We start from the raw sequence: 19,219 nt of genomic DNA, 5'->3' as shown, positions 1-19,219 counted from the left end.
TCTTTCTCTCTGTGTCTGTGGCTCTCAAATAAATAAATAAATAAAAAATTAAAAAAAAAAAAAGGATTTCTACCCCATATCCCAGTGATGCGTACAGAGAAATCTCAACCCTCTTCCTTGCTGAGGTATGCTTCTGAAACATAGCTCCTGAAGCACTAGTCAGTGAAATGCATTAGAGGCAAAACTGAAGGTTCCACAAATCTGTTCTGATAGATGGATAAAAATTTATTTATATATCAAAGGGAAACCCAATATTCACCTAAGGCTGCTGAATCATTGCCAAAAGTAGAAGTGTTTAATTTACTATGGACCTTTAAAAGGCTTCAGGGAAAATATAGCTAGGAATATACATAAAGAATTCAGACTATAAAACTCTCCAGGTAATTAGTGGTCATAATAAATCTGGAACTACAGTAGGGAAAAAAAATAGCAATTTCCTAGACTCTCCTAGGAACCTATTTACTTGATCATATAATTATAATCAGTACCAACTGTATACATCAGGTTGTCTCAGACAATCATAAGCAAATACTATCAATGTGTTTAACCTTTGAGAAATTAATCTCCAATTGTTAGGAGCTACATTAAAACTGCTATTATTCTTCCAGTTCTCCCAAAAGCTCAACAAAATCAGTGATATACCATTTGGCGTTCTCCTTTACTTGTTGCCTGATCACGTTTCCTCCAAATCCAATGAAAACATCCTAAGAATGGAAAAGGGAGGGAGGGAACTTTTTAAAAATGACACAGTAGTAGCCCAGGGCAATATATATACATAAGTATAAGATATATATTTAGACAAATACTTCCCAGGCTTGTCTCAAACTCGCAGTGATCCTCCTACCTCTGCCTCCTGAGTGTTGGGATTAAAGGTGTGCACTACCATACCTAGCTTTTTAATTTTAAAAATATATATTTAAAAAAATTAATTTTATTTATTTAATTGAGAGAGAGAGAGAGAGAGAGTGTGTGGATGCACCAAGGCCTCCAGCCACTGCAAGGAACAAACTCCAAATACCTGTGCCATCTTATGCATCTGGCTTTATGTGGATACTGGGGAACTGAATTAGGGTTCTTTGGCTTTGCAGGCAAGCACCTCAACCATTGTGCCATCTCTTCAGCCCTTTAATTTTCTTTTTCTTTTTTTTTTTCTAGGTAGGGTCTCACTCTAGCCCAGGCTGACATGGAATTCACTACATAGGCTCAGGGTGGCCTTTGAACTCACAGCAATCCTCCTACCTCTGTCTCCTGAGTGCTGGTATTAAAGGTGTGAGCAATTACACCTGGCAAGAGAAAAGTGTTTTCTTGTTTGTTTGTTTGGTTTTCTGAGGTAGGGTCTCGCTGTAGTTCAGGCTGACCTGGAATTCACTATGTAGCCTTAGAGTGGCCTTGAACTCACATCAATCCCCTTACCTCTGCCTCTACAGTGCTGGGACTAAAGGTGTGTGCCACCATGCCCAGGAACAGAAAAGTTTTGAAAAGTTTGATTCCCTTATTCATATGCATTCTCAGGTTTCTAAAAAGTGAGTTGACATAATAAGGATGAACAGGGGCTGGAGAGATGGCTTAGTGGTTAAGGCCTTTGCCTGCAAAGCTTAAGGACCCAGGTTCGATTCTTCAGGTCCCACGTAAACAGATGCACATGGTGGTACATGCATCTAGAGTTTGTTTGCAGTGGCTAGAGGCCCTGGTGTGCCCATTCTCTCTCTTTCTCTAATAAATAAATAAAAAATAAATCAGAAAAAAAAGCATTTAAAAAAATAAGGATGAGGGCTGGAGAGATGGCTTAGCGGTTAAGCTTTTGCCTGTGAAGCCTAAGGACCCCGGTTCGAGGCTCGGTTCCCCAGGTCCCACGTTAGCCAGATGCACAAGGGGGCGCACGCGTCTGGAGTTCATTTGCAGAGGCTGGAAGCCCTGGCGCACCCTTTCTCTCTCCCTCTATCTGTCTTTCTCTCTGTGTCTGTCGCTCTCAAATAAATAAATAAAAAATTTAAAAAAAAAAGGATGAATGGATTTTAATTGTTTTTGTTATTGTATGTATATGCACACACCCCATGCAAACGCCAGAAACCATTAGGTGTCCTCCCCTATCACTCTTTTCCCTGTGACAGAGGCTCTCACAGAACCAGGAGTGTCCCAAGTTTTAGTTAAGACTAGCTGACCAGGGAACTTCAGTGATCCTCCATTCTCCACCCCACTCAATGCTGGTGTTACAAGCATGTGTATTCATACCCAGGTTTTATATATATAATTTACTTATTTATTTGAGAGAGGATGAGCACACCAGGGCCTCTAGCCACCTTGTGAATCTGGCTTAGACGGGTACTAGGAATAGAACCTGGGTCCTTAGGTTTTGGAGGCAAGGGCCTTAACTGCTATGCTGTCTCTCCAAACCTATGGCCAGTTTTTTTACATGGGTGCTGGGGATTGAACTCATGTCCTTCTGACGGCACAGCAAATGCTCTTACTCACCAAACCATTATTTTATAGTGATAAATTAGCTGTCTTATTTAACTCATGCACAAAACCTTGTGTAGTTCTAAGAAATATAAATTCCAGAAATATAAAACAGAATTACAACCTGAAAGCAAGAAAACCCCCTGAATACGTACGGCAGGTGGACAGGCTTCCATGTCTGTAGCTCCATCTCCAATCATCACTATTTTCTTAAAGTGGAACTTTTCCTTTAAAAATTTAATTACTTTTCCTTTCCCACCAGACTCAGCTGTTGGCTGTGTCTCATCAAAGCCTGCATATTCACCTGGAAAGAACAGGGTGTCAGTGTTAGAGGTTCGCCGAAGAATCTGACTAGGACCAGCTTTCTCCACAAATGAGATCCTTAGTTAAATGTCACTGATCTGGCTAAATGTCTGACACACAGTCTGAGACTCTGACCCTTATCCTTGTAAAGGTCACCTTGAGGTGAAATGACTATATCCTGGAAGCTTCCAATGCAGTAATTCTAAACCGTGTTGAGATGTCAGACCATCAATAAATAGTAATATATTAAATTTACCATGGTGATACTCACCTAAGAGGAAATACCAACTTATTCTCAATCATTTCTATCTCTTTTTTTGTTTGTTTTTGAGGTAGGGTCTCACTCTAGCCCAGGATGACCTGGAAGTCACTATGTAGTCCCAGGCTGGCCTCGAACTCACAGCAATCCTCCCACCTCTGCCTTCCAAGTGCTGGGATTTCAGGCTTATGCCACCATGCCTGGTATAACTGGAGCTCTCAAGACAATATAAGACATAGGGGTGCATCTAAGATGACCCAGAGAGGGACCAGAAGGCATCCCCAGGGCCAGTTGGAATATGGCACCTTATTAGCAAAACTCCGTCTTTGGTCTAAATTGCTTCAAATGCACAAGAAAAAAAAAACTGAAATAAACCATATCAGAAAAACCATGCAGGCTACCTAGAAATTGACATTTTAGTAAATGCACACATTTCTATACAGAGAGTTGTTACTATGCGTATGAAAGCCAGAACAGAGCTGGACCTGGTGGCACTGAAGTAGAACTGAGGTAAGGTTTTGTTTATTTTTGTTTTTACTTTTGTTTTCAAGGTAGGGTCTCACTCTAGCCCAGGTTGATCTGGAACTCACTCGATAGTACAGGCTGGCTCTGAACTCATGGGGATTCTCCCTTCTCTGCCTCCCAAGTATAGGAATTAAAGGCGTGTGCCACCACTCCCAGCAAGTGTGGTCAGTTTGAGGCCACTTGGACTACACACCGAGTTCCAACTCAGCCTGGGCTTGAGTGAGACCCTGCCTCAAAAATCAAAAGAGGTGCTGGAGAGATGGCTTAGTGGTTAAGGTGCTTGCTTGCAAAGGCAAAGGACCGAGGTTCGATTCCTCAGGACTCACATAAGCCAGATGCACAAGGTGGCGCATGTGTCTGGAGTTTGTTTGCAGTGACTGAAGGCCCTGGCGCATCCATTCTATCTCTCTCTCAAATAAATAAAAATAAATCAAGAGGAGAGCCAGGGGTGGTGGTGCATGCCTTTAATCCCAGCATTTGGGTGGGAGAGGTAGGAGGGGCTGCCATGAGTTCGAGGCCACCCTGAGACTACATAGTGAATTCCAGGTCATCCTGGGCTAGAGACAGACCCTACCGAGAAAAACTAAAACAACAACAACAACAAAAATGAGGGCTCAAGTGATGGCTTGGTGGTTAAGGCACTTGCCTGCAAAGCCTAAGGACTCAGGTTCAATTCCCCAATACTCATGTAAAGCCAGATGCTTGCCAAACCTGTTGTCCAGAGTTTGATTTCCAGTACCCACATAAAGCTAGAGGCACATGCATTGGAGTTCATTTGCAGTCGCAGGAGGCCCTGGCATGCCCACTCTCTTTATCTCTCTTAAATAAATAAACAAAAAATATTTTTACAAAATAAAAGCAAAACGAAAAGTCAGGACAGATGTTATTTGCAGAACAAAGAATGCCAAAGAGCTAATGACATCAGTCAGGCTGGAGAGATGGCTTAGTGGTTAAGGCACTTGCCTGTGAAGCCTAAGGGCCCAGTTCGACTCCCCAGAAGCCACGCAAGCCAGATGCACATGATGGTGCATACATGTGGAGTTTGTTTGCAATGGCTAGAAGCCCTGAGTGTCCATTCTTTCTTTTTCTTTTTTCTTTATGAAATATATTTTATTTGTATTTATTTGAAAGAGGAAGAGAGAAAAAGAGGGTACACCAGGGCCTCCAGCAGCTGGAAAGGAACTCCAGATGCATGCGCCACCTGGAGCATCTGGCTTATGTGGATCTTGGGGAATCTAGCCTCTCTCTCTCTTTTTTTTTTTTTTGAATTATTTATTTATTTAAGACAGAAAGAGGCAGATAGAAAAGAGAGAATGGTGGCAGCTGGAGAGATGTCTCAGTGGTTAGGGCACTTGGCTGCAAAGCCAAAGGGCCCAGGTTCAACTCCCCAGAACCCACAGAAGCCAGATGCACAAGGTGGTGCATGTGTCTGGAGTTTGTTTGCAGGGGCTAAGGCTCTGGCATGCCAATTCTCTCTCTTTCTCTCTCTCTCTCATAAAAAATTTAAAAAAACGAAAGGACATGCGTCATCACACACATGACTGCACTGCTTCCTGTTGCCACGGCATTCCCACCAACAATGCTGGCATTCTGAATAGTAGAACTTATGGAAACACTGTATCATTAGGGCGTGGTGGCGCATGCCTTTAATCCCAATACTCAGAGGAGGCAGAGGTAGGAGGATCGCCAAGAGTTCGAGGCTACCCTGAGATACAGAGTTAATTCCAGGTCAGCCTGGACCAGAATGAGACCCTACCTTGGGGGGGGGGGGGGGCGGGAATCTTACCATTAAAGTAGAACTTCAGCCTGTTGGCAAATACATTGGTGGCTGGAATGTTGAGCTTTGAAGCGACGTGTTCTACGATACTCCTGAATCCACCAGATATGAGGAAAACCTGAACATTTCGTTCCTGTAGGCGACTTACCAGCTCCCTGAAAAAATAAAGTGCCAAGTGTCAATTAATACAACAGAGGGGAAACAAATAAACTATTTTGACCTGGTATGGTGGCAGATGCCTTTAGTCCTAGCACTTGTGACTGAGGCTGAGGTAAGATCACCCTAAGGCCAGCCTGGGGCTACCGAGTAAGTTCCAGGTCATCCAGGACTAGAGTGAGACCCTGCCTCAAAGGAAACCAAACACCACCACCACCACCACCAAAAACTACTTTGTTTTCTTCTGAATGCCTTGGCTATGGAAATTATATGCTGTTTTTGTCTGTGCGTGTGTGCATGCGTGCATGTGTGTGTGTGCGTGCGTGCGTGTGTATGTAGCATGTGTAGTGTGGTATGTGTGTGCACAGGCCAGAGCAGAACATCGGGTGGCCTCTGTCACTCTTCCACTTTATTTCCTTGACATGGAGTCTATTACTGAACCCAGAGCTGCCATTTTGTGGTCAGACTGGCTGATCAGTGATCCTCAGTGGGTCTCCTCCCCACAGTACCGGGGTTACAGGTGTGTGTGTGTGTGGCCACAACCAGCTATTTACTGGGGTGCTACAGAATCAAACTCAGGTAAACAAGGACCTCATGTTGGCATGGCAAGCATTTGTGCATGCTCATCCCTGTCTCTAACCATGACTTTTTTTTTTTGGAGGGGGGTCAGTAATTTTGTTGCTTGTTTTGTTTTACTGAATGGCCTGGAACTTGAAGCAGCAATTTATTTTTATCTTATCTTATCTCAGCCTCCCAAGTGCTAAAATTTCATGTATGAACCACAACTACTGGCCTTAGTTGTGTTTTTTTTTTTCCTTTTAATTAATTAATTTATTTAATAGAGAGAGAAAGAGTATGGGTGCACCAGGACCTCTAGCCACTGCAAAGGAACACCAGACACGTGCACCACCACATGCATCTGGTTTATGTGGGTTCTGGGGAGTTGAACCTGGGTCTTTAGGCTTAGCAGGCAAGTGCCTTAACCACCAATACATCTATCCAGCCCTTTGGTTAGTTTTTGAGGTAGGATCTCCTATAACCAAGAATGACCTTAATCTCTCAATCTTCCTGTCACCACTTTCAATTGCTGAGATTACAGGCATGTGCCATCACACCCAGAATGTAGTTTTGTTTTGTTTTTTTCCCCTCACTATGCTGTCCAGTTGGCTTCAAACTCACAATTCTCCTGCCTCAGTCTCCCAAGTACTGGGATTACATACAGGTGACCACCATGCAGAACCTTACATGTTTTCTTTCTTTCTCTCTTTCTCTCTCTTCCTTTTTCTTTCTTTCTCTTCTTTCTCTCCCCTTTCTTTCTTTCTTTCTTTCTTTCTTTCTTTCTTTCTCTCCCTTCCTCTTTCTTTCCTCCCTCCCTCCCTCCCTCCCTCCCTCCCTCTTTCTTTCTTTCTTTCTTTCTTTCTTTCTTTCTTTCTTTCTTTCTTTCTTTCTTTCTTTCTCTCTTTCTTTCTTTCCTTGAGGTAGTGTCTTGCTCTAGCCCAGGCTGACTCGGAATTTACTATGTACTTTCAGGGTGGCCTCGAACTCACAGTGATCTATGATATCTCTGCCTCCTGAGTGCTGGGATTAAAGGCATGAGCCACCACACCTGGTTTACATATATACTTTTAGATGCACTTATATATTGATAGGTGAGGCTTTTTTGCTTTAGGAAATGAATGCATAATGACAAGATAGACTCAAGAGAAGCCTACATTCTCCCTGGGGAGAAAGTAGGGCAGACATGGGCAAGACCAGACAACCAGCCAAACAAGTCTCTATGTAGGTGTCAAAAGAATCACACAGACGGGAGCCCGGCAGTGACAGATACCGCTGAGAGTAAAGAGTGCCCAAACACAATGTCCCCACGACTAAGGCTGTGCTTACCTTATGCCGGGGGTCAGGTGTGGGGGGTGTTCAGCTAGGAGCCTTTGTACCTGCTCCCTGGAGGGCTGGATCAGTGCCAAGCGTTCGGTGAGTGCAGCTTTGAAAGGCACTGCCCCACCCATCGCTCGCCGTGTCCTAGGAGGAAGACCCAAAAATCAGGCTAGCTGTGGCAGCCGCCATCGAAGGCCACATGCCAGGTCTTCAGAGTCAGCACCAGGAGAAGACCCGGTCTCCAGCACACATGCCTGTGGTTACAGGAGCTTTGCTTGAGAGAGTAATGCTTTGGTGCCATGGGCACTAACTGACTCTCCATTGGCCCTGAGAAATGTGGCCCTCCTCTCTACAGCCACTTTCTTTGGAAGCCCTGAGTACCTTATTTGCTTACTTCCTGTCCTCATTCTCCATATCCATCTAAGAATATGTCTCACGTGTACTTGTAAGTGTGTTTGGACAGAATACTTGCCTTATTCATGTAAATGGTGAATAAAAAAGGCGCTCTACCAAAATCAGTCCTAGGTGATAGGAGGTAAAACCTAGTGTTTTCCTTAGCAGCAGGCCATAACTAAGATCTGAGAATTATGGGCCCTGGACTAATATCAGTTTTATTTTATTTATTTTTCTTTTATTTCGGTTTTTCAAAGTAGGGTCTCACTCCAGTCCAGGCTGTCCTGGAATTCACCATGTGGTTTCAGGCTGGCCTCAAATCACAGTGATCCTCCTACTTCTGCCTCCTGAGATTAAAGGTGTGCACCACCACACCCGGCTTAATTTTTATTTGTTTTTTGTAAGCAGAAGGGGGAGAAAATGAGAAAAAAGAGTGTGTGTATTCAGCATGCCAGGGCCTCTTGCCACTGTAAATGGACTCTAGATTTAATGTGCCACTTTTTGTGCATCTGGCTTTATGTCAGTGCTGGGGAATTGAACCTGAGTCATCAAGCTTTGCAAGCAAATGCCTTTAACCACTGAGCCATCTCTCTGGTCCTCTGGACTAGTATTTCATCTTAAAAAAAAAAAAAAAGCCACTGCTACTTTTTTGAAATTCTTTGTCATCCCATGAAGAGACTAAAGATGTTTCCTACATTTCTGACACAGCATCCTCAACGCCACAGAATTTGGCCAGCTCATCAATTCCTTCTTCTCTGATGACCGTGCTGTCCACATCAAAACAGACTGCGTCTGCTGAACAGAAGAGCTTCCTCAATTCTGAGTGGGAGACCATACTTGCAAGAATTTTCCTCCTGTAAGAGAAAAAGAGAAACGTATTTAATGATATAAAATATAGGGCTGCAGGGAAATGACTCGGTGGGTAAAAGTACTTGTGCAAGTGTGACAACCCAGTTCAGATCTCCAGAGCCACACTGTGGCAGCATTAGCAATCCCTACACTCCTACAGGGAGCTGGGAGGCAGGGAGATAAGAATTCCTTGGAGGCTTGTGGGCTACCTAGCCTGACATATAAAGTGAAGGACAACAGAGACGGTCCTTCAAACCAGGTGGAAGGTAAGTACTGACATCAGAAGTTGTCCTCTGACCTCCTCACATGGGCCATGGCATAAGCGCACCCATACACATGCACATTTGTACACACATACGCAAAGATTAAAACAAGGAGATACAGCTGGTTGTGGTGGCACATGCCTTTAATCCTAGCACTTGGGAGGCAAAGGTGGAAGGACTGCCATGAGTTCAAGGCTACCCTGAGCCATAGTGAATTCCAGATCATCCTAGGACAGAGTGAGACCCTACCTCAAAAGAGAGAGATTAAGATAGGGGCTGGAGCGATGGTTAAGGCACTTGCTTGCAAAACCAAAGGACCCAGGTTTGTCCCCAGGACCTACGTGAGGCCAGATACACAAGGTGGCACATGGATCTGGAGTTTGCACTGGCTGGAGGCACTTGGGACTGGAGAGATGGCTTAGCAGTTAAGGAGCTTACCTGTGAAACCTAAGGACCTAGGTTCAATTCCCCAGAACCCCACGTAAACCAGATGTACATGGTGGTACATGCATCTTGAGTTCGTTTGCAGTGGCTAGAAACCTTGGTGCACCCATTCTCTCTCTCTCTCTAATAAATAAATAAAAATAAAATATCTGGGCTGGAGAGATGGCTTAGTGGTTAAGTGCTTGTCTGTGAAGCCTAAGGATCCCGGTTCGAGGCTGGATTCCCTAGGACCCATGTTAGCCAGATGCACAAGGGGGCGCATGCATCTGGAGTTTGTTTGCAGTGGATGAAGGCCCTGGCGCACCCATATCTCTCTCTCTATCTGCCTCTTTCTGTCTATCACTCTCAGATAAATAAACAAACAAAAAATTTAAAAATAAATACAATATTTTATATATATATATATATATATATATTTTTTTTTTTTTTTTGCTTGGCTTGGTGGTGCATGCCTTTAATCCCAGCACTCAGGAGACAGAGGTAGGAGGATTGCTATGAATTCAAGGCATGCCTGGCATTACAGAGTGAGTTCCAGGTCAGCTTGGGCTTGAGTGAGAACTTACCTCAAAAAATCCAAAAAAGAGCTGGGCGTGGTAGTGCACACCTGTAATACCAGCACTCCAGAGGCAGAGGTAAGAGGATCACCATGAGTTCGAGGCCACCCTGAGGCTACATAGTGAATCCCAGGTCAGGGACCCTAACTCAAAAAAAAAAAAAAAAAAAAAAAAAAGGCATGGTGGTTCACGCCTTTAATCCCAGCACTTTGGATGCAAAAGTAGGAGGATTGCTATGAGTTTGAGGCCACCCTGAGACTATATAGTGAGTTCCAGGTCAGCCTGGGCTACAGTGAGGTCCTGCCTTGGAAAAACAAAAAAGGTTCAACAATACTTATAGTGGAGTGTCACTGCTAAAGAGTGGAAATGGAAAAAAAAAAAAAAAAAAAAGACTGGGGATGAGAAAGGGAAGTGATTCAAGATTCTGGCCTGGAGTCAACTGGGAAAATGAACAAAACCTTGCCATCCCATAAACCTGGCTTGAAACCACTTGTCTCAGCTTCTCCTTATGGTTTGAATGTGTAATGTGCCCCACATGTGCATGTTTTGGGAGCTGGTGGCACTATTTTGGGAGGTAAGGCCTAGCTGGAGGAAGGAGACCACACAGAGCAGGTCATTGGAGGCATAATGCCAGGGCACTTCTGGTCTCTCTCTGCTTCATGATCCCTTGTGATGTGAACAGCTGTCCTCAGTCACACTCCCACCACCATGGCAACGTTCTGCCCAGGCACATGGGGCTAAGCAGCTGAGGACTGAACCCTCAGAAACCATATGCTAAAATAAACCTCTCCTCCCTGAAGTTGTTGCTGTAAATGACTTTTGGTCACAGCAACACAAGGTAACTAACACATCTCCGAGTTCTAGGTTTATAACAGTGAGCCACCATGCCCAGCTCAGGACCTATCCATTCTTACAGCTGTCCTTCTTTCCCTTGGAGAGCAACTGCTTTCATCCTTTTCTTTCTTTTTAACATATTTTATTTATTTATTTGAGAGAGAAAGAGGCAGGGGGAAGGGAGGATGGGTGTGCAAGGGCCTCTAGACACTGCAGACAAACTCCAGACGCATGCGCCCCCTTGTGCATCTGACTTACATGGGTCCTGGAGAGTCAAACCAGGATCCTTTAGCTTTGCAGGCAAATGCCTTAACCACTAAGCCATCTCTCCAGCCTACTTTGTTTCTTTTTTTTCTTTTTCAATTTTTTTTTTATTAACAACTTCCATCATTATAAAAAATATCCCATAGTAATACCCTCCCTCCCCCTACTTTCTCCTTTGAAACTCCATTCTCCCCATCTCAATCAGTCTTCTTTTATTCTGATGTCATGATCTTTTCCTCCTATTATGATGGTCTTGTGTAGGTAGTGTCAGGCACTGTGAGGTCATGGCTATCCAGGCCATTTTGTGTTGGGGGAGCACGTTGTAAGGAGTCCTACCCTTCCTTTGGCTCTTACATTCTTTCGGCCACCTCTTCTGCAATAGACCCTGAGCCTTGGAAGATGTGATAGAGACATTGCAATGCTGAACATTACAGCCACTTCTTTTCCCACCCCATGATGCCTTCTGGGTCAGCGCAAGGTCACTGCCATCTGAAAAGAGAAGATTCTCTACCAAAAGTGAGAGTACCATTAATATAATATGAGCATTAAGAGAAGTGCTTGCTGGGCAGTTTGGTAAACATAATATATACATTTCGCCAGACAGCAGCAGATGTTACACCCCTAGGGTTCATGACTACCCATTTTAAGTTTTCAGTATCAGGGATGTATTCCCTCCCGTGGAGTGGGCCTCCAGTCCAATTAGAGGGCAGTTGGTTTCCACCATGACAGACGTGCCAATATTGCACCTGTTGGCTCATTTGGCCTGGCTGGCCAAATATAAGGCTTGCAGTGTCCACTGCTGACTATCTTCACTGGTGGTTTCTCTCTCTCCCATTGAACTGCATGCAGCATGGCTTCTTCCAGCTTTCTGTCAGCTGGTCTACATGGAGGAGGTTATCAGCTCAGTTCCAGCAGGATTTCTCAGTGGTCTTGCAGCCCAAGTATGTGGAGTCTTCAGCAATAGGGTCTTACCATCTACTCCTAGTTTTTCTTTTTTCTTTAAGTGTGTGTATATGCATGTATGTAAAGGCAGGAGTGACTGCTACAGTATGCACATGGTGGGGGAGCAGTCAGCAGACAACCTCAGGTGTAGGTCTTCTCCTTCCACCTGGTTTAATGTATAGTTTCTTGTCCACTATTCAGTTCACCTGTGAGCTTCAGGTTATCCTGTTTCTGCCTCTCTGCTCACTATAGGTGCACTTAGATTACAGATGCTGTCACTACACATCCAGTTTTACAGAGGTTCTAAGGATACAAACTCAGGGCTTCAGGCTTATCTAGCAAGTGCTTTGCCCAATGGCCAATCTCCCCAGTTCCTTCTGTTTCGTTCTCTTTTATTTTAGATGCAAGGTCCCATGCTGGCCCAGAGCTCACAGTGATCCTCCTACCTCAGCCTCACAGATGCAAAGAATACAAGCATGTGCCACCACACCCAGCTTTCTTCACTCATTATCCTGATGGCTCTCTTTTTTGCACACCACACACAACTTTTTAGGAAACTGTACTGGTTCTACCTTTAAAATCTAACCAAAGTCAGACCTTGTTTTTAAATTTTTTTTTGTTCATTTTTATTTTATTTATTTGAGAGTGATAGAGAGAGAGAGAGAGAGGCAGATAGAGAGAGTGAGAGAGAATGGGCACACCAGGGCTTCCAGCCACTGCAAACAAACTCCAGACACATGCGCCCCCTTGTCTGGCTAACGTGGGTCCTGGGGAATCGAGCCTCAAACCAGGGTCCTTAGGCTTCACAGATAAGCGCTTAACCACTAAGCCATCTCTCCAGCCTCTCCTCCTTTTTTTAAATCACATCCATAGCTATTGTTGTAGCTTGTCACCAGTGTTTCTTGCCAAATTGTGCCACCAGCCTAAAAAGTCTCTGTCCCTAGCCAGGCATGGTGGCGTATGCCTTTAATCCCAGCACTTGGGAGGCAGAGGTAGGAGGATCGCCAATGGTTCGAGGCCACCCTGAAACTACATTAATTCCAGGCCAGCCTGAACCAGAGTGAGACCCTACCTCGAAAAACCAAAAAAAAAAGTCTCTGTCCCTATATTAGTTCCCAACATGATGACTGGCATTATCACTTTATATTGGAAATAGGATCAGGACACATCACTGGCTCAAAACCTTTCTATGGCTCTTAGTTTTACTAAAAGTAAGAGCTAAAGTTATCACAGATGCTTATTCAAACCTGTCTCAAAACAAAGGGGGGCTAGAAAGATGGCTTAGCTGTTGAGGTGTTTGCCTGCAAAGCCAAAGGACCTCAGTTTGATTCCCCAGGACCCACGTAAGCCAGATGCACAAGGGGGGCACATGTATCTAGAGTTCTTTGCAATGGCACACCCATTCTCTTCCCCTCTCTCTCTTTCTGCCTCTTTAACTCTCGCTATCAAATAAATAAATAAATAAAAATTAAAATCTAACTGAAATCAGACCCTCTTTTTAAAACCACATCCATAGCTATTGTTGTAGCTCAAGTCATCACTGTTTTTTGCCAAGATTGTACCACCAGCCTAAAAAGTCTCTGTCCCTATGTTAGTTCCCAACATGATGATTGGAATTATCACTTTATGTTGGAAATAGGATCAGGACACATCACTGGCTTAAAACCTTTCTATGGCTCTAAAAATAAGAGCTAAAGTTATCACAGTTGTTTATTCAAACCTACCTCAAAGCAAAGCAGGGCTCGTGAGAAGTCTTAATGGTTAAAGTACAGATTCAATCCCCTAGTACCAAAGTAAGCCAGATGCACAAGGTGGCACATACATATAGAGTTCTGGTATGTCCATTCTCTTTCTCTACCTACCTGCCCCTTTCTCTCTCTCTTAAATAAATAAATAAATAAATAAAATATTTTTTAAAAGACTGGGGAGATGGCTCATCAGTTAAAGTGCTTGCTTGCTAAGTTTGATGGCTTGGGTTTAATTCTACAGTACCCACATAAAGCTGGCTGCACAAAGTGGTACATGTGTCAGGAGCTCATTTCCAGGAGGTAAAAGCCCTGGTGTGCCCATTCATTCTCACTCTTCCTGTCAAATAAATACATAAATATTATAAAAAATAAATTAATTTTTAAAATTTGGATATCAAATGCACAGAGATAAAATATAAAGTTACAGCTGGGCATGGTGCCACACACCTTCAATCTCAGCACTTGGGAGGCAGAGGTAGGAGGATTGCCATGAGTTCGAGGCCACCCTGAGACTTCATAGTGAATTCCAGGTCACCCTGGGCTAGAGAGAGACCCTACCTTGAAAAACCGAAAAACCAAAAAATAAAATAAAAATAAATAAAGTTATATAAACTAAGTAAAAAAAAAAAAAGTTAACCACTGTTAAGAACCTAAAATAGAACTGGAAGATGGCTCAGCAGTTAAAGGCAGTTGCTTGCAGAGCCAGATGGCCTGGGTTCTATTCTCTGGTACCCACATAAATCTACATGAGATGTGGTCTCCAGACAGACAGACAGATAGATTAAATTAGATAGGTAGGTAGATGGATGGATGAATAGATAGATGATAGAGGATGGATGGACGGATGGATATATCAATCGATCGATAGATAAAATGTCCTGCTTGGTGACCAATACCATGGGTGATGTCATGCCAAGTGTGAGGGAAGTCTGTCTATTCTTTGAGACTATTGGATAGTAACAGCTCTACTAAATCACCAGTGCCCCTAGAGCCAGACAGCTCCATACCCTACTTTCTGTGGGTCAGCAACCACTCCCTTGGCTCTGGCCAATCCGACTCAATCTAATCCATGGTACTTGGCCAGGGGCCAGCTATCTCAGAGAAGCAGTGTGATTCCAGAGAATGGACATTGAGCACTAGGTGAGGGAGAGGAAGCCAGGAGCCAAAATGGGCTTAGTGAGACATTTCAGGAATGTGCATAAGGCAATCAGTGTATCTGAGAATGACTGGCAGACATCCACAGCCTCAAAACCAATAAGAATAAAGCTAGAGGCTAAGGGGATAGCTTAGTGGTTAAAGGCACTTGCTCACAAAGCCTGCTGGCCTGAATTTAATTCTCTAGTGTACATGTAAAGCACATTTGGAGTTCATTTGCAGTGGTAAGAGGCCCTGGCATGCCTATACTCTTCCTCTGTCTTGCAAATAAATATAACGACGACAAAAATAATAAAATAAAGCCAAGGGCTGGAGAGATGGTTTAGCGGTTAAGCGCTTGCCTGTGAAGCCTAAAGACCCCGGTTTGAGGCTCGATTCCCCAGGACCCATGTTAGCCAGATGCACAAGGGCGTGCACGCGTCTGGAATTCATCTGCAGTGGCTGGAGGCCCTGGCGCACCCATTCTCTTTCTCTCTCTCTCTCTCTCTCTCTGTCTCTTTCTCTGTCTGTTGCTCTCAAATAAATAAATAAAAATAAACCAATAAATAAATAAATAAATAAAGTCATGTCAGGGCCTGAGGTTAAGACAAAATTGGGCCTGTCTTTAAGAGGCCCTCAGCAATGCCAAGAAGCCAAGCATGGTAACAAACATCTGCAATCCCAGCACGTAGAAGGTAGAGATAGAAGTATCAGCAGTTCAAGGTTATCAGTGGCTACACAGAAAGTTCAAAGCCAGTCTCAAAAAAGGAGAAAAGAGAGCCTGGCGTGGTGGCGCACGCCTTTAATCCCCACACTTGAGAGGCAGAGGTAGGAAGATCGCAGTGAGTTCAAGGCCAGCCTGAGACTACATAGTGAATTCCAGGTTAGCCTGGGCTAGAGTGAGACCCTACCTCGAAAAACTAAACAAGAAAGAAAGAAAGAAAAAAAAAAAGAGTATATTCTTTTTAAAAAAAGAAAGAAAAGGTGTGTGTGTTGCAGGGGTAAGGTCAGAAGCTGTGACTCTCTTCCAGTGCTCAAGAACTCACTGGGGGGGCTGGAGAGATGGCTTAGCAGTTAAGCGCTTGCCTGTTAAGCCTAAGGACCCCGGTTCGAGGCTCGGTTCCCCAGGTCCCACGTTAGCCAGATGCACAAGGGGGCGCATGCGTCTGGAGTTCGTTTGCAGAGGCTGGAAGCCCTGGCGCGCCCATTCTCTCTCTCTCCCTCTACTGTCTTTCTCTCTGTGTCTGTGGTTCTCAAATAAATAAATTTTAAAAAATTATAAAAAATTAAAAAAAAAAAAAAGAACTCACTGGGGTAGGCATCTGGGGGTGAGGGAGTGACCCTGAATATGGGTTGTGGCAGTGTGCAGGGACACACTGTGGTGGCTGCGGGACTGACTGGAAACTGGTAACGTTCCAAGTAGAATTTCCTGAGAGCATAATGGATGGAGAGAAGAAAACCTATGGTGGCTGTGAAGGTTCTGATGTCAAATTAGTATCTTCTGATGGCTGCAAATTTATTGTAAAAAGAGAACGTGCACTAACTCTGGGAACAATAAGAGCCATGCTGAGCGGGCCAGGTCAGTTTGCTGAGAAGGAATCCACTGAGGTCAATTTTAGAGCGCTCCCTTCACGTGTGGTACCAGATTATGCATGTAGCCGGGCGTGGTGGCGCACACCTTTAATCCCAGCACTTGTGAGGCAGAGGTAGGAGGATCTCTGTGAGTTCGAGGCCAACCTGAGACTCCATAATGAGTTCCAGGTCAGCCTGGGCTAGAGCGAGACCCTACCTTGAAAAAAAAAAAAAAAAAAAAGTATGCATGTATTTTACCTACAAGCTTTGCTACACTAACAGTTCCACCAAGATTCCTGAATTCCCAATTGCACCTGAAACTGCACTGGAACTGAGGATGACTGCCAGCTTCCTAGATTATTAAATAAATTATCATAAAAAGGTGGGGGCACAAGGGTTTACTTGAGAAGCCTGCCAACTCAGGTTTGATTTCTCAGGACCCACATAATGGCAGATGCATGAAGTGGTCCATACATCTGGTGTTTACTTGCAGCAGCAAGAGACCTGGCAAACCCATACACACTCTGCTTGCAAATAAATAAGATTCAGTCAAGGGGAAAACAATTTGCTAAGTTGTAAGTGCGGTGACTTCATAGTAAACTGTGTACATTTGAATTTCACACAAAGAAAAAAAAAATCGTTGCTGGGAATGGACTTTAGGACTTTTGCATCGGGCTCTTGAGGGGAGGGAGGGCCCAGGACTTGGGGGGGGGATCTCCTTGTAGAAGGGTCTGTGTTCAAACACAGGTCCAGTCCCATCCACTGCCTTCTAAAGCTCCAGCTGGTCCAACAGAGTGATTTTAAAAACTACTGCTGACAAGCCTTTCTTATCCCGAGCTCCAAAGTACAGGCTTTGCTTCAGGGACACGCTTACGAGACCTGATTTTGGATAAGAGGGAAAAAAAAAAATCACCTTGCCCAAACAAATCCCAACTTTTCCCTCTAGTATCTTGCAAGAAGCACCTAAGATTACCTTAACTCCTCTATCACCGGACTGATCTTTTACCTTCACATCTGTATCAAAACAGGTAAAAAGCCAATGTGGTGATACACGTCTGTCATCCCAGCACTTGGGAGGTGGAAGCAGGAGGAGCAGAAGTTCAAGGCCAGCTAGGATACAGTGGTTACAGAAGTTAAGCACAGCTTTGATAGTGTGGGCAAACCTAAAAAATACTTGATTTTTTTTTTAATTTATTTGAGAGAAAGAGGCAAAAAGAGAGAGAATATGAATGAGTGCACCCATCTTCAGCTGCTGCAAACAAACTCCAGATGCATGCACCCCCTTGTGCACCTGGCTTACGTGGGTCCTGGGGAATCCAACCTGGGTCCTGTGGCTTTGCAAACAAGCACCTTAACCACTGAGCCAGCCCACTGGGGGCAAATCTATTGAGGCCCCTGAGCAGTGCAAAACTGGAAGGAAATTATTAAAAGAAAAGCAAAAGAGAATACCAAACTTGATCTCCACAGACAGATTGTTTATTGAGAGGAACAGTGAGGGGCAGCAGCCTTCCTGCAGGATGAGCTAGGCTGGGGTTCAAGCTTATAAGGAAGAGCCTAAGAAAAACAGACTGTACCATTGTAGGCCCAAGGGAAGTAGAAAAGGAACTGTAGTCATTTGTGTCCTTGCTCAGAATATGCTTTTTCAGGGTTTTCTGAGTTAAGGAAAGTTTATCAATCAGAGGAGCTGTCGGGCCTGTCAAGGCTGCTTCTTTATGACCTTCTAGTTTTAGGGATAGTTATTAACTCTTTAGTTACCTCTGGTCTTCAGGGAAAGCTATTAACCCTTCAGTCCAGACTCTGGAAGGGTAGAAAAGATTGCGGAGAACTGGGGATGAGCGGGGCATGTAGGGGTGGACTGTGTGGCCCAGAATGGGGTGGGGGGATGTGATGAACTCTCAGGCTACTTTTTGTTGGGGGGGCAATAGATTTTTGGGGGTGTCCTGTGTAGTCTTGTGGAGGTTGGATGTCTAGGGGCTGATATTTACTGATCATACAGAGTTTAATGACTTGCTATGAAGTGAAGGATTGTATTTTGTCTTGGAGGAATTGAGTGAGGCATCTGAGTATGTAAGGACTAAAAGCAAGGGTGACTATTATCATAATCTGGGGAATAAAGTACATGTCAGAGACAGGATAGGTTTAACATGAAGGGAGTAGATCTGTGAAAATTTTTAAATTTGTAACAGTAAGTATTTTAGCTGGTCACAGAGATGTCCTAGGTCACATGTAGAGAAATATTATTGGCCATTAAAAAGCTAATACAATCTAAAATATTATTGGCTCTGGATTGGTAACTTTAGTTTTTTTACTATTATTGTAGCCCATCATTAAAGTTTTAGTTACACAGGTGTGGCTATTCGGAGTTTTAGCTTTTAGTTCTTTTAGTTTTTTATTTGCCAAACTTTATTTTGTAGTTTGTGTTCATAGTAGGCTATTATCTCATGTCAATCTTATGAACAGGTAAGGAGGCAGCTCTTTAGGAGAATGACAGTTATCAGAGCCACTGGGAAAGAAACACCTAGGTCATGTCAAATTAATTAGCCATTATTATTTGGTTATTATCCATGTATAAGTTTTTTTTTTGTATGTGACATGACATTTACAGATGACACAAACATTATATTTAGGGTTGGAAAAATAATAATATAGGTGATAGGTAAGGAAGATGGAGGTGTTAACTTAGGTGGCAAGTAAATTGGAATTTGTGGAAATATAAAGATTTAGTTTAGGTAACATAGGAAGTATAAAAGATTAGTATTAAAGCAATATTTGAGGGCTAGAGAGATGGCTTAGTGGTTAAGTGCTTGCCTGTGAAGCCAAAGGACCTCAGTTTGAGGCTTGATTCCCCAGGACCCACGTTAGCCAGACCC

General features: G+C 43.8%; 2 protein-coding genes across 3 annotated transcripts in view; one reads left to right on the top strand and one right to left on the bottom strand.

Moving 5' to 3' along the window:
• Positions 1-204: 204 nt before the first annotated feature.
• Positions 205-19,219, bottom strand: part of Psph (phosphoserine phosphatase) — a 32,155-nt gene continuing 13,140 nt past the window's right edge. For both annotated transcript variants that reach the window (XM_045143902.1, XM_004662625.2), the window contains 5 exons: positions 8,441-8,599; positions 7,362-7,496; positions 5,331-5,476; positions 2,613-2,761; positions 205-704 (listed from right to left, as the gene is read on the bottom strand). In XM_045143902.1, the coding sequence (XP_044999837.1) occupies positions 597-704; positions 2,613-2,761; positions 5,331-5,476; positions 7,362-7,496; positions 8,441-8,580 (678 nt within the window). In that variant the 5' untranslated portion in view covers positions 8,581-8,599 and the 3' untranslated portion in view covers positions 205-596. The remainder of the gene's footprint in view (positions 705-2,612; positions 2,762-5,330; positions 5,477-7,361; positions 7,497-8,440; positions 8,600-19,219) is intronic.
• On the top strand, positions 16,218-16,713 carry LOC101596538 (elongin-C-like). The gene is made up of 2 exons (XM_045143487.1): positions 16,218-16,417; positions 16,584-16,713. Exons 1-2 carry the CDS (start codon positions 16,218-16,220, stop codon positions 16,711-16,713), a joined length of 330 nt encoding a protein of 109 aa, XP_044999422.1.

Source organism: Jaculus jaculus, chromosome 2 (assembly GCF_020740685.1).
Source record: "Jaculus jaculus isolate mJacJac1 chromosome 2, mJacJac1.mat.Y.cur, whole genome shotgun sequence".
Taxonomy (NCBI): Eukaryota; Metazoa; Chordata; class Mammalia; order Rodentia; family Dipodidae; genus Jaculus; species Jaculus jaculus.
Note: the sequence above shows the minus strand (reverse complement) of the source record. Positions and strands in the feature narration are given on the sequence as shown.